Source organism: Macrotis lagotis, chromosome 1 (genome assembly GCF_037893015.1).
Source record: "Macrotis lagotis isolate mMagLag1 chromosome 1, bilby.v1.9.chrom.fasta, whole genome shotgun sequence".
NCBI classification, from domain to species: Eukaryota; Metazoa; Chordata; class Mammalia; order Peramelemorphia; family Peramelidae; genus Macrotis; species Macrotis lagotis.
The window spans coordinates 693855211-693869910 of record NC_133658.1 but is presented as its reverse complement, the minus strand read 5'-3'; the positions used below and the strand labels follow the sequence as shown (position 1 = coordinate 693869910).

Here is a 14700-nt window from a genome sequence, read left to right as displayed (position 1 = left end):
CTAGAACTGGAGTCCGTCCTCAGGGGCAACAGAGTGAGCTGAGACCGGGGATGTCGGCGGGGCCGGGCCGCGGGGGGCGCGGGGGGCCGGGCCGCGGGGGGCCGTGTGCGGCGTCACTGAAAACTTTGGTTTTGGCTTTTATTCACTTTCCTTTCAGCCGCAGATCCCCCCGGGCCCCTGGGAAGGCGGGCGGCGGGGGCCCGCGCCCCGGGGGGCCCGCTGGGCACGGCTTGTCGGCGGCTAAGCAGAGGCGGCAGGGCCGGTCCGGCAGCTGTGCGGCTGAGGGGGCACGTGCGGGGCCCCCGGGCGGCAGGTGCCCCGGAGCCGCGCGCTCCCTGCCCGGCCCGCTGCGGCGGGGCGCCCCGAGAGCGGCGCCGGGGACCCGCGGCCCAGGAGGCTGCCGCCCCGCGCCCGGGTACTCGGAAGCGCCGGCCGGGGCCGCTGTGGCCTCGCTTCACCGGAGGAGCCGGCGGGCCGGAGGGGAGGAGGGGCCCCGCAGCGCCGGCCCTGGGCGGGGCGGGACGGGACGGGGCGCGGGGGGGCGGGAGCTCCTTCCCGGCGTGCCCGGCTGCGCCTCGGGGGCGGGGCCCCGGCGCGCTGCGGTCCCGCCCCGCCGAGGCCCCGCCCCTTCCCGCCCCGCCGCGCTGCGGCCCCGCCCCCTCCCGCCCCCGCCGCGCCGCGGCCCCGCCCCCGCCGCGCGGGGCCGAAGATGGTCCGAGGGGCGGGAGGAGCCGCCGCGCCCGCCGCAGCCTGCGCGTGCCCCTAGCTCTCGGGGCCCCCGACCCGGGCCCGGGGGCGCCAGCGGTAAGTGGGGCGGCCGGGACCCCCCCCCGGGGGGAGCGCGAGCCCGCCGCCCCCCGGCGGGGACAGCGGACGGTGGCCCGGCGGGGGCCGGCCGGACCGGGTCCTCCCCCTGCACCTGCCGGGGCGCCCCGAGGCGGGGGGGGGGGCGCTCGAGGGCCCGGAGCCCGGGGCGCCCCGGAGCGGGGCCGGGGTCCGCGCGCCCCCTCAGACTCCGCGCCCCGGAGGGGCCCCCGGGCCGGGCCGCGGTTGCCCGCGCTCCGAAAACGGAGCCGGAGCCCCGGGGGGCCGAGGCCCTGGGGGGCGCGGGGCGGACCGGCGGGGGGCGCGGGCCGGCGGGAGGCGGGGGGGCTCGGGGCGGCGGGGGGCGGGGGGGGCGCGGACCGGCGGGGGGCGGGGGGCGGCGGGGGCGCGTTTTGTTTCTTTCCTCCTTGTGTATGTTTCAAAGGCTGCGCCCCCCGATCGGCCTCCTTTCGGGGTGTCGGACTCGCTGGGAGCAGCTGGAGCAGCCTGTGGGAGCGGGGACCCCGGCGGTGCTCCCCTCCCCCCAGGGGCCCCAGACCCTACGGACAGCCCCCGGGAAGGCTGTGTGTGTCCGTGTGTCCGTGTGAGGACGGGCAGATGAGCTGCTCTGGAGGACCCTAGCGGCCGGTTTCGCGTCTTTGCATCCAGATTCACAAAGAGCTGCTCGATGTTGTGCCAGTTTGCACATTGATCACCCTATTCCAATACAAACCACACATATTTTGAATTTGTTCTGGGTGTTGTTTCTTGTCTTGGTCATATTACTTGTAATTCATCGAGGTAGAGCCTTTGCCTTACGATTATTATGATGATTAGAATATGCAGCCTTGATAATTTAAGGTTATTGACAGAATTTTAAATGAATATATTTAATATTTCTTGCAGCAATGGCACTCAAAGGGCAAGAAGATTACGTTTATCTTTTCAAAGATCCTTCTCATCCTTTGGATTTCTTAGAAGCATTTAGAACATTCTACCTCGATGGATTATTCACTGATATAACACTTCAGTGTCCTTCAGGTGGTGTCTTCCATTGTCATAAAGCTGTTTTAGCTGCCTGCAGCAATTATTTTAAAGCAATGTTCACCGCTGACATGAAAGAAAAATTTAAAAATAAGATAAAACTCCCTGGGATCCACCACGAAGTTCTAGAAGGACTTATAAATTATGCATACACTTCACAAATCAGAATAACCCAAAGAAATGTGCAAAGCCTCCTTGAAGCAGCAGACTTACTGCAATTTTTTCCTGTAAAGAAAGCTTGTGAGCAGTTTTTGGTAAGGCACCTGGATGTTGATAATTGCATAGGAATGCATTCCTTTGCAGAATTTCATGTGTGTTCAGAATTAGAGAAGGAATCCAGAAGAATGCTTTTATCAAGATTCAAGGAAGTATGGCAACAAGAGGAATTTCTTGAACTCAGCAGTGAAAAATTATTCTTTATTTTGTCCAGAAAGAATTTAAGTGTTTGGAAAGAAGAAACTGTCATAGAACCAGTTATCAAGTGGACAGCACATGATGTGGAAAACCGAATCGAAGGCATTTATGATCTACTGAGCTATATAGAAATAGATATAGATCAAATGTACTTGAAGACTGCTTTGAGTCTGCAGAGAAGACACCTACTAACTGAAAACAAGTTAAGAGCCTTGATATATAATGCTCTGAGTCCTATGCATAAGGAGGTTTCCCAAAGGTCCACAGCTACCATGTATGTAATTGGAGGCTATTATTGGCATCCTTTATCTGAAGTTCACATATGGGATCCTTTAATAAATGTTTGGATTCAGGGAGCAGAAATACCAGATTATACCAGAGAAAGCTATGGTGTTACAAGTTTGGGACCCAATATTTATGTTACAGGTGGTTATAGGACAGATAACATAGAAGCCCTTGACTCTGTCTGGATCTATAATAGTGAAACTGATGAGTGGACTGAAGGCTCCCCCATGCTCAATGCAAGATATTACCATTGTGCAGTTACCCTAAGTGGTTGTGTCTACGCTTTGGGGGGCTACAGAAAAGGAGCCCCAGCAGAAGAAGCAGAGTTCTATGATCCTTTAAAAAAGAAATGGATTCCTATTGCAAACATGATTAAAGGTATGTACAGATTTTGTAAATTATATATTTTGTGGCCTTTTGAATTTGAACCAGTTTCCCTGTTCTTTCACTGAAAGTGCAAGACCCAATATATCCAAAGTATCCTGTTGTTGAGTTTGACATCACTCTTATTCAAGATTGATAGTAGAATACACAAATAATGTAGCATAGAATACCCTACCATTTTTATAATTCCTATACTAATTTAGAAAAAAAAGTAATATCTTGCAACTTTTTTGAATCAGAAAGCCATTATTGACGTTTTTAACCAAACTTTACTTCCTAATAATTTTTAAAGTCTGTGTTAAAAAATAAGACAAAACTAAAACTATAAATGATTTTATTTTAGTTTTCATATTTTAACTTTTTTCCTGCTGTTGAATGACTTTGTCTTTAAACTTTTTCCTTCTCTACTATTTAGATCAGTTTCCATTCAATTGAAAAATTGGTGGTCTTTTTTTCTTTCTAAATGTATTACAGATTTTTTCTTCCCTCCTTCAAAATTCTTATCTTTGTACCATGATATAGATTAGTCATCTGGACTCCTACAGAGTATAACAAACATTTTATTATAGAATTTTTCTCATTTTTGTTTTGTTGATGTCTCATTTATTATTATTGCTGTCAAATCTTGGGAGCAAAAGCCATGCCCTATACAGTACCTGGTATGCTGTTGGTAATCCGTTTTTGGAATGGGTGAGGAATGGGCAAATACTTCCATGTTATATCAAAGAAAGTTTATTAAACTTATTTTTACAGTTTTTTATTATTTTTTAAAGTTTTATTAAAACACTTGATTTTTCTTTCCTTTTTCATAAAAATATATTTAATTTTAAAATTGGTGCTATGATACTTCACCAGAGTAGCTTTCAAAGTTGTACAGACACAATGGAGATATTTCCAAATTTGCCTTATTTCAAATCAAGTGCTTCCTCTGTTGCTTTCTTGTACTTTTAAGAAACTAAAGAGAATGTGGAAATCTGTCTAATTGTGGCCCAATACAGTCAGTCAAGGGGCTTGATTTATGCTTGAATATTTCTTTTTGTTATGAAAGATCAATTTAATTCAAATCTTTTAATAAAGTGATTTATAGGACAGAAATACCTCCCTCCCCCCCAGTCAGAAAAACTCATTCATACTCAAATATACAAGTCACTCTTTAACATGGTCTAGGAATGCAATAATAAGTTGGTTATAGAAAGAAAAGCATGAAGACTTTGTTGCCTTAGCAAGCCTTGATAGTTAGCTGTCAACTGTAGTTAATGCAATAGAATCTGAAATATCATTTTAGGCATATTAGAAATCTGAAGCATTTTTCTGCTTACTTTTGTTTCTTTGTTATTTCAGTGATTTTACAATTTATTATATGTTGTGCCTTTCCTAAGCTGACTGACTAATAATCTTCATTCCATTTATCTTGGTTATCTTGAAATACTTAATGGATATTTATAATGGAGAGTTTCAATCTGTTACTTGTTATTGGCACCTTTGTCTCAGCCCAGCCCTGAGGGGTTCTCAAGCTGAATTTTCTGCTTCTTATTTTGCACTAAGGTAGATGCAATCTTTAATTTATTTTATTTAATAATTCTCATATGTCCCTTTAAAACTTTTTCCTAGGTAGCAATATGTGTCGAGAAGAGGGACTAAGAAATTTATCTATAATTGTCTAAAAACAGTTTTGATCCTTCTCGGAGGTCTTCCTTATAGGTCTTATTTTAGTTAAAAGTAGAAATTAAAAGATTAGACCAGTATTCTCACCTAAACTAAACTCATTTTATTCCCCCAAGCCATCTTTTCCTACTCTTTATTTCCCTATTTTTGTTATGAAACCTGGGAGTTATCTTTCCCTATAAACTTTTTATCCCCCACTTCCCTCATCTGCATCACCTTTCCAAATCTAATTTCCATGTCTTTTTGACAAAAATGGTAATTCATGTTAACGCAGTCATAAGATTTACAATGTGCTTTTCTCATAATAAACCTGAAAAGTAAGGATTATAAGTATCATCCCTATTTTACAAATACAAGAAAGAACTAAGTTGCCCTTGGCCACATAGCCAGTTACTTTGGTGTAGTAATCCTGTCTTTCCTTTTCATTGCTCTATTCTAAGTTTACCTCTTGGACTATTGCAATAGACTAATTGATCTTTTTCTCATTTCTTCCCACTTCAGTCCATCTTGGATATTAATAATAACAGCTAACATTTATATAGTGCTTATTGTGGGCCGTGTGCTTTGCTAAGACTTTACGATTATCTTGTTTTATCCTCACAACAGCCCTACGAGACATATGTGATTATTACCTCCATTTTACAGATGAGGCCAATAGGCCTAGTGCTCTTCACTGCACCATGTTGCTGCCCACCCTCTGATAACTTTTCTAAAACAGAACACTCAACATGTCACTTCCCTGCTCAGAAACTTTCTTCAGATCTGGCCTCAGCCTATCTTTACAGCCATTTTTCTCATTTTTTTTCCCTTGCTCCATCTAAACTGAATTATCATTTCCCAAAGGCAACTTGCTTTCCTACTTTATCTTTACTGAATCTATTTTCCTCTCCAAATGCTCTTACTTAAATCTATAATTGTAAAAATTCTGTTTATTTTTCAAACCCTGCTCCACTACTGCATCCTGCATGAATGTTTTACGTGATTATTCAGGTCAGGAGTTCTAACCTTTTTTGTGTCATGAACCTCCTTTGTCAGTCTTTTTTTTTTGCAAGGCAGTGGGGTTAAGTGGCTTGCCCAGGGCCGCACAGCTAGGTAATTATTAAGTGTCTGAGGCCAGATTTGAACTCAGGTACTCCTGACTCCAGGGCCGGTGTTTTATCCACTACGCCACTACGCCACCCCCTGTCAGTCTTGTGAAACCTCTGACAGACCCCTTCTCAGAATAATGTTTTTAAATGTATAAAATAAAAAGTATTAAAAAGGAAACTAAAGAGATATTTTTTAAAAGTTTATGAACTCTAGATAAAGAACTTATGACTTTTCTGAAAGTGATTTCTCCCTCCTTTAAATGTCTAGGAATATTCACTTCTTAATCTGTCTTATAGCATTTATTTCAATTGTCTTATGTTATTTGTCTTAAAATACCCCTTATTTACTAGAGAGTAAGTTTCTTGAAGACAGAGACCATAACTATTTATCACTGTAGCTTTGCCAGTACTTAGCCTTGTATCTTTATGTAGTAGATGTTAGATCAATTTGATAAATGGTGAGATATAAGTATATAATTTTAATTAACATACAGGTGTAGGAAATGCAACTGCCTGTGTCTTACGGGAAATCATCTATGTCATTGGAGGCCATTGTGGTTACAGGGGAAGCTGCACTTATGATAAAGTCCAGAGTTACAATTCAGACATCAATGAATGGAGTCTGCTTACCTCCAGTCCACATCCAGGTAAATAGAAATACTTACCCAACTTGTGCTTTCCACTATAAAATATGTCTATGTAACAATGGATTAGCATAATAATAATCAGCATAATAATGGATTAAGACTCATGTAAGATTAAAAATGTTTTTGAATGGTGGATTTAATGAACATGGTACCATGCCCTTTTTTTTTTTTAACTGGACCTGTGATTTCATTGGTATAGAATCTTCCTTCATCCAGATGGATTGGCATCTGCTCTACAATTCACAGTCTTAGAGATTTGTCTGGGGCAACCTAGAGTTAAGATGTCCTACCTGAGGTCATTTGGCTAGTAGGTATGGAGGTGGGATTTGTTTGTTTGTTTTTTTTAGGACTTTGGCCAGGCAAATGGGGTTAAGTGGCTTGCCCAAGGCCACATAGCTAGGTCATTATTAAGTGTCTGAGACCAGAGTTGAACCCAGGTACTCCTGACTCCAGGGCTGGTGCTTTATCTACTGCGCCACCTAGCAGCCCCCCAGTTATATTTTTAAATGATTTCTTGTTATTTAGTCATGTCTGACTCTTTAAAACTTTTTTTTAATTTTTTTATTTTTTTCAAGGCAGTGGGGTTAAGTGACTTGCCCAAGGCCACACAGCTAGGTAATTATTAAGTGTCTGAGTCCAGATTTGAACTCAGGTCCTCCTGACTCCAGGGCTGGTGCTCTATCCACTGTGCCACCTAGCTGCCCCATGTCTGACTCTTCAAGACTATGTGGACCATACTGTCTGTGAGGTTTATTTCCCTCTCCCGTAGATTAAGGTTAAGTATCTGAGGCTAGATTTGAACTCAGGTCTTACTGATTTCAGGCTTGGCTTTTTAATCCACTGAGCCATCTAACTGCCTCTTTTTAAATGGTTTTTATTACCACACACACTCCATTTCACTGTGAGTAAAACATATCTAATAGTTTTGCTTTTTATTTTATGCTTAGGCTTTTTTTTTGGTTATTTATGTTTTGGTTCATCTATTAAATTTATATTTCTAAAGTCTTGATTTTTAATGGCAAATTCAAAAGAAGCAGCTTTTGTCAACTTTTTTTGTTTAAGTACAGTTTAAGGTCATTACTTCATTTGAGATTGTTTACGCTTTGATAAAAAACTGTACCTGATTTGTTAATGACATTTAATGGTTCAGCAGATATTTAGTATATATTACTGCAATGTAGTATATAATTCCGTGAGATACTTTAAAAACACAAAGAATATATATTCTCTGCTTGTGACAAGTGGTCTGCCCTCTCTGTTCACTTTTAACTGGTGCTTTTGTGTGCATCTGGGGGGAAATTATCAACTATAGCATGATGACAATTATACCATGTGCTTAATTTTTCTATTTTAGAAACGACATATCATTTGGAATTGCTTTTAACAATTTCTCATTTAGCAAAAGATTTCTATATGATTCACAAGAAAGAATAATTTAAATTTACAAATTTGTACCAACTTTGGTTATTGCAGATTAAGACCTTTCTGCTGATCTGCTTAAAATTGTGTTCCAAGTGTCATTATTTGTGATTTTATTTTCTGAAAAAAAGGTGTTTATTTGGATCCCCCTCCCCCCTTCCACCTCATATTATAGAAATTCACAGGGGACAAAGTAAAGTCTACTTTTGTAGAGTCATATATATATATATATATATATATATATATATATATATGTAGTGAATTCACAAAATTTTACTTTCTTCTCTCTTGTTTTATGTCAGAAAAATGTACTAACCAGTATTATCTTCATCTATACAAATGCTAATAATTGTCATAAATGTTGTTATAAAATTATTTAAAATTATTTTGAAAATTCTCCTAGACACATTTTGCTTCTGAAGGAATAATAATAATAATAATAATAACCTAGGTTGATGTTGTATTTCACTATTGTACAAGGCTTCTATTGTCCTGGCAGCCAGGTAGGTGGTACTATAGTAGACAGAGTGCTATACTTGGAGTCAGAAGAATCTGCATTCAAATCCAGCCTCAGATATTTCTGATGCTGGGGAAAGTCACTTAACTACTGCCTGCCTCATCTGTAAATCCTAACTCCCAGAGTTATTATTAGATAAAATGAATTAATATTCATAAAGTGTTTTTTGTTTGTTTGGGGTTTTTTTTTAGGTTTTTTGCAAGGCAAGTGGGGTTAAAGTGCCTTGCCCAAGGCCACACAGCTAGGTAATTATTAAGTGTCTGAGACCGGATTTGAATCCAGGTACTCCTGACTCCAGGGCCGGTGCTTTATCCACTGCACCACTTAGCTGCCCCCCCACTGTGCCACCTAGCCGCCCCCATAAAGTGTTTTCAAACCTTAAAAAAAGCACTATATAAATAGGAGTTCTTCTTCTTATTATCTTCATCTAATCTGAACTTTACAACAACTTTAGAGGCATAAGTATTCCTATCCCTATTTTATAAATAAGGAAACTGAGGCACAGAGATTAAATGTCTTGTTCAGAGTCACACAGCTAGTAGGTAAAGAGAAAATAATTCTAATCCTAAACCATTCTAATCCCTGTTTTTCTATATTAAAACATTGTCAGGCAACATTGGCAAAGTACAATTTCAAGAATCAGTGAGAAAATGGAAACAAAGATGTGTCAGTAGTCAAGTATTAGACTGAGCTTTCACCTTCCTGGGGAGGCTTAGCACAGTCATCTCTTCTGTGGCTTGTATGACAGTTGGATTCTTGCACCCCATATGTTGACAGATTAGGGATTCTCTATTGTCAGTTCATCTACATCTTAGAAACTCAGCTTCATAATATAAAGAAATAAAACTCAATATAATTATTAAATAAAACCATATTCACATTTTAAAAAAGAAGAAATATTCCCAACTCACATCCTCTTAGGATTCCTTTTCCATTTGTTATTTTTATGTAGTTGTCATTTCATATACTATTTTAGTCTTGCTTTATTCACTTAGAATTATTTCATGTCTTTTCATATTCCTTATATCTCGCATAGTTGTAATTTTTAATGACAGTACTATTACACTGATGTATCATAATCTTTTCTGCTATTTCACAACCATTGGATAAGCTACAGAGGTAAGTCACAATCTCTCTGGGCCTGTGCCTTCTCATCTGTAAAATTATAATATTGGACTAGATGTTAACTTTAAAATTATAATATACTAGTTCAGTGTATGTTTAGCTGCAGATATTTTTGTGAGCTCACCTTTCTTTATTTCATGAAATCCTGTATCACTTTTTCCCCCATTTGTATAGCTCGTTGGAACTTATCACACATTGCCTTCTCTAATTATAAACTATTGAAGGATGGGAGAGCTTATTTTTCATATTTATATCCCTTATAGTACCTAGCACACTGCCTTTAAATAATAGGCACCTGGCTAAGTTTTTGTTCAGTGTTTAAAAGAGAATTCTTTTTTGGTCCACACATCTGTTATTTCTTCCATGTAGGGAATTAAAAGTGTGAGAACTCCTTTTCCCAATGGGGATCTGCAACTTAAAGTCTTAGAGGGTTGCCAGGGATATTGAGAAACTAAGTGATTTGCTTATATTCACTCAGCTAATAAGTGTTTAAGGTTTCTGATTCTCAGGTCAGTCCTTTATATGCAGTGCCATATGCTCTCTGAAAATTTAGATGTTCCAATTTAAAATATCTAATGCTCCATGAAAGTTTCCCATTTATAAGAAATAAATATAAACTGGTTAAAATGGATTTTATGTTTCTTTTTCTTGTTACTACTTTGTTTTGCCTTTATTTTTTAAAACAAAGAAATTCATTATTTTAAAATATAGAAACAATAGAAAAAGGGAACTCTATGGCATCTCTATCATTGACTTTACTATAGTTTTTAGTGGTGGTGGATAGAAAATAGGAGTCTTTTCTTAGGTTGGGTGCCACATCTCCATTTACTTGCTCCTAGGTTTCTTATATTTGTAACTCTCCTAACTCCAAATTTTTATGAATTTAGAGTCTTCATATCTGGTCAGAGTCAGTGTATTGAAGTAAAGTGTATTTATGACAATAGATTTATATATGTCTGTCCAGAGAAGAAAATAAGATGTTTGAAGTTCATTGCTTATTGGGGAGATAGCATGATATAGTAGAAATAGTATTTGATATAGGATCATGGATCTGAACTCTTGTGCTGGTTCTGCCATTTAAACTACCTTTGTGATCTTGGGCAAGTCACAGTAAACTTTGATGGTCCTTAGTCTCATCATTGGTAAAATGAGAGGGCTGGGCTAGACTAGATGACCCCCCTGAATCTCTTCCAGCCCTTAGTGCTATGCAGATAATTTGTGATCTTTATTACTGTATAGATCAGCTACTGCTATGCCAACTTCCATGTTAATATAAGTGAAAGGAAATTATTTATAGAGGTCATCTAGCCCACATGTCTGCCTTGAGAAAAGGCATTACTCATAATGTATCCTAAAAATGAGTGTCAAGTCAAAATATGACTACGAGGAAATTCAGTGAAGAGAGTTCTCTGCATATACAGAATCTGAAGATTCAGTTTAAGCATAACATTTGTAGATCATAGAAGCAAATTTTAGAGAGGTAGAATGGAGGTGGGAGCCCATAGAACTGTCAGGTGCCATATTTTGAAATAAAGCAGTCATATTTTGAAATGATGTATATATATATATATATATATATATATATACTAATCTAGGTGGCATAATGGAGAGAGTGCTGGGCCTGGAGTCAGGAAGACTCATTTTCCTGACTTCAACTATGACTTCAGACATTTACTTGTTGTGTGATCCGAGGCAAGTCACTTAACTCTTTTTGTCTTAGTTCATCTGTAAAATGAGCCAGAGAATAACATGATAAACTATTTCAGTATCTTTGTGAAGAAAACCCTAAATGGGCAGGAAACAATTGTTGAAACAATTCAACAATAATAAAATATCCTAGTGTGATATGTATGCTAGTTTTAAAATGTATATACTATTCATTAATCTCTTGTAGTTTCATGTATTTTGTCTATAATTTTAAAATTATTTTTCTTTTTTTTCTTTTCAAAGAATATGGATTGTGTTCAATTCCATTAGAAAATAAGCTATATCTTGTTGGGGGGCAAACCACGATTGCAGAATGCTATGACCCTGAACAAAATGAATGGACAGAGATTGCTCCTATGATGGAAAGGAGAATGGAGTGTGGTGCTGTCATCATGAATGGATGCATCTATGTGACTGGTGGATATTCCTACTCAAAAGGAACATATCTTCAGAGCATTGAGAAATATGATCCTGAACTTAATAAATGGGAAATAGTGGGTAATCTTCCTAGTGCCATGCGTTCGCATGGTTGTGTTTCTGTGTATAATGTATGATGCAGTCTATGAAAACCACTGAGTAGTAAAAAAACAACAGCTAGCAGTGTACCAATGGATAAAGAATCTTTTTGGTACCAAAATATTGTTTGATCACTGGAGTTATTCACCATACCCTATGCTTTTCAAAAGTAACATTATCTTTAATATTTACTTGGACAGATACACAATAAATGGTAGTTTAAAGACATTTTTAGTTAGTCGTTGCATTTTATTCACAGTATTAATATTGGCAAGACATCAAAAACATACTGTGAAATTGTTATTCATTGTCTGCCATAGTGTCATGAACATTTCATATATTAAAGTATAATCTACCTGGTGACTGAAGTGAATAGAGGATATCTTTTCTACCTCTATATAATTTTTCAATATTTTTAAAAATGTTTTTCAACTCAGTAAAGTGAAAGAATGTAACTTGAAATTAGACACAATCATTTTGTCTAGTTTTCTTTTTCTCCTGCAGTTTGTATAATCTTTTCAAGTGACTTGATTGATATTATTTTATATTTATTGAGTATTAGCAATGTTATATAAAACAATTACTGCCTAAAAGTTTGGAACCTAATTCTGAAAGGAGGGCAAAAACTAAAAAAAATGAGAGAAGAATAAAATTAACTTGGTAGATTTTGTATTAACTATGAAAAGTTTTTGTTTTTTTTAAAAAAAATGTGAACTTTTATGCAAATAAGGTTAAGGTTTCTATAGTTTATGCATGTGAAAAAAAATACCCAATATCATCCCTGATTAGAAATACTTTACCTTTTCATAGAATGTATTTTAGAGCTGGAAGGAACTTTAGTGTTCTTAACCCAATCAATTCATTTTTCTTTGTAACAAATAATGAGAAAGAATGTATTAGATTGTTTAAATTTTAAACACTAAAGTAAAAAAAAAAAGGTTAATAAACACTCCTGAAATAAGATGAATTATATTGAAGTCCAGTCTGAAGTATTAAAAATTCTTATATAATAGAAAGGAATGTTAGAACTCGAAAGGATCTTAGAGATTATCTAGTCCAAAGGCAGGAAAGGGAAAAGAAATACTGAAACATTGAGAAATTCTGTGTTTACCAAGTTGAACTTGTCTAGAGATGTATTTTTAAAAGTAGATGTGAATTTCTCATTGTCTTCAGTATGCTATCATTATTTAAATTCTATCTAGAGTTCTTCAAGATCTAGTTTAAGCCGTCCTGTTTTCTTTGTATGGTCTGTCTTGATTATCCTAACTCTTAGTGATCACTTCTTGTTTAAACTCTTGTAATGCTTATTTTTGGTATTTGAGATTCACAATCCTTCTAGAGTATTAAGATTCCTTTTTTTTTAATGTTAAAATATTTCAGACTTCCACATTATAGTAGCTTTGATTAGTGTCCAGTGATTGAGAAAAAAAATCACAAAAGCCTTCTATGAATTCATTAATATTTGAATTTTATTTCTATTTTATTGATTGAGAAGCTATATAATTACAAAAGCCTTCTATAAATTCATTAATATTTGAAAATTTATTTGTGTTAGTAATCACAATTGCATCTACTTACATTTAAAATAGTATTGTGTACATATGTGAGACATTTATTTATTCAGGCATGTTTGCTTTTTATGGATTAACAGAGCTCTTGCTCTCTGTAAATTTCCCTCTAGACCATGGTTTAGCTCTAAGACCACTCATCTAGATCTACTTTGTAGTAACAAATTCTGGGCCAGTTTGCATTGTTATTTAGAGGACTAGACTAGATCATCTCATAAGGCTCCTTCCAGATCTAAATTTATAATCCTATGGCCTTCTAATGTATTCATCCTGTCTCCCTGACAGATTGTAAGCATGTTGATGCCAGTGTCTTATACATCTGTTACCCCAGTGCTTATCCACTGTTTCTTGCAAGATTAAATAAATTAATGTTTTTCAATAATATCAGTTATACATTTAAAAAAACCGGTTGAAGTGTTTGAAGATGCTTGAAGGTTGTCCTACTAAATACTTTTTAACAGTTTGTATTTTCTTTAAAAATATTATTTATGTTTTTAATTTGCACTCTGAAGAAAGGATTGAATAAAGGTAAATTTCAGCTGTGTTTGATTTAATTCCAGATTGGTAAATTTTACTTATGGTAAAAATGCTGGTGAGGCACCTTCTGTATAATAATAATGTTATTTTAAAAAAAATTAAAATAAATAAAAAATATTAAAATAGTGAAACATTCTTAACATTCTTTAAATTCCCATTCCCTTTTAAAGCATCTATAATCCTTATAAGCTCTGAGGATCCTTATATTAACTCTCATTCTTATGATAAGTTTGGTCTTCGAAGCTTGATTAGCTACTATTTCTCTTTCATAATTGAGGGATATCACCTGTGGGCTGAAGAAGAGAGATTGGCTAATGCTGTTGTCTCAAGCCCCGAATGGTGAGTTCCCCCCCCCCCAAGATTAACAGTTAAAATCATATAGTCAGCCTATCTAGAGTAATATTTACTATGGTGATATGAGAATAGCTGGTACAGCTATTGGGTCTATACCCTGAAGAGATGATGAAAAAGGGTAAAAACATCACTTGTACAAAAATATTCATAGCAGCCCTGTTTTGTGGTGGCAAAGAATTGGGAATCAACTCCTTCATTTGGGGAATGGCTTAGCAAACTGTGGTATATGTATGTCATGGAACACTATTGTTCTATTAGAAACCAGGAGGGATGGGGATTCAGGGAATCCTGGAGGGATTTGCATGAACCGATGCTGAATGAGATGAGCAGAACCAGAAAAACACTGTACACCCTAACAGCAACATGGGCGTGATGATCAACCTTGATGGACTTGCTCATTCCATCAGTGCAACAATCAGGAACAATTTTGAGCTGTCTGCAATAGAGAGTGCCATCTGTATCCAGATAAAGAGCCGTGGAGTTTGAACAAAGTTCAAGAACTATTCCCTTTAATTTAGGAAAAAAAAATACCTTATTGTGTGATCTTATTATCTGATGCTTTTTGTTTCTTCCTTAAGGATATGATTTCTCTCTCATCACATTCAATTTGGATGAATGTACAACAA

The 14700-nt window shown here is 38.3% G+C and overlaps 1 protein-coding gene across 1 annotated transcript; it reads left to right on the top strand.

Moving 5' to 3' along the window:
- Positions 1–702: 702 nt before the first annotated feature.
- KLHL23 (kelch like family member 23) lies at positions 703–13864 on the top strand. The gene is made up of 4 exons (XM_074215750.1): positions 703–804; positions 1711–2925; positions 6179–6331; positions 11343–13864. Exons 2-4 carry the CDS (start codon positions 1713–1715, stop codon positions 11651–11653), a joined length of 1677 nt encoding a protein of 558 aa, XP_074071851.1. The 5' UTR covers positions 703–804; positions 1711–1712; the 3' UTR covers positions 11654–13864.
- Positions 13865–14700: the final 836 nt, after the last annotated feature.

Excerpts from the sequence above, each read along its gene's own strand:
- KLHL23 (XM_074215750.1), top strand. The coding sequence starts at position 1,713 with ATGGCACTCAAAGGGCAAGAAGATTACGTTTATCTTTTCAAAGATCCT. Across the intron at positions 2,926-6,178 it reads TATTGCAAACATGATTAAAG|GTGTAGGAAATGCAACTGCC; the intron begins GTATGTACAGAT and ends ATTAACATACAG. Across the intron at positions 6,332-11,342 it reads TACCTCCAGTCCACATCCAG|AATATGGATTGTGTTCAATT; the intron begins GTAAATAGAAAT and ends TTCTTTTCAAAG.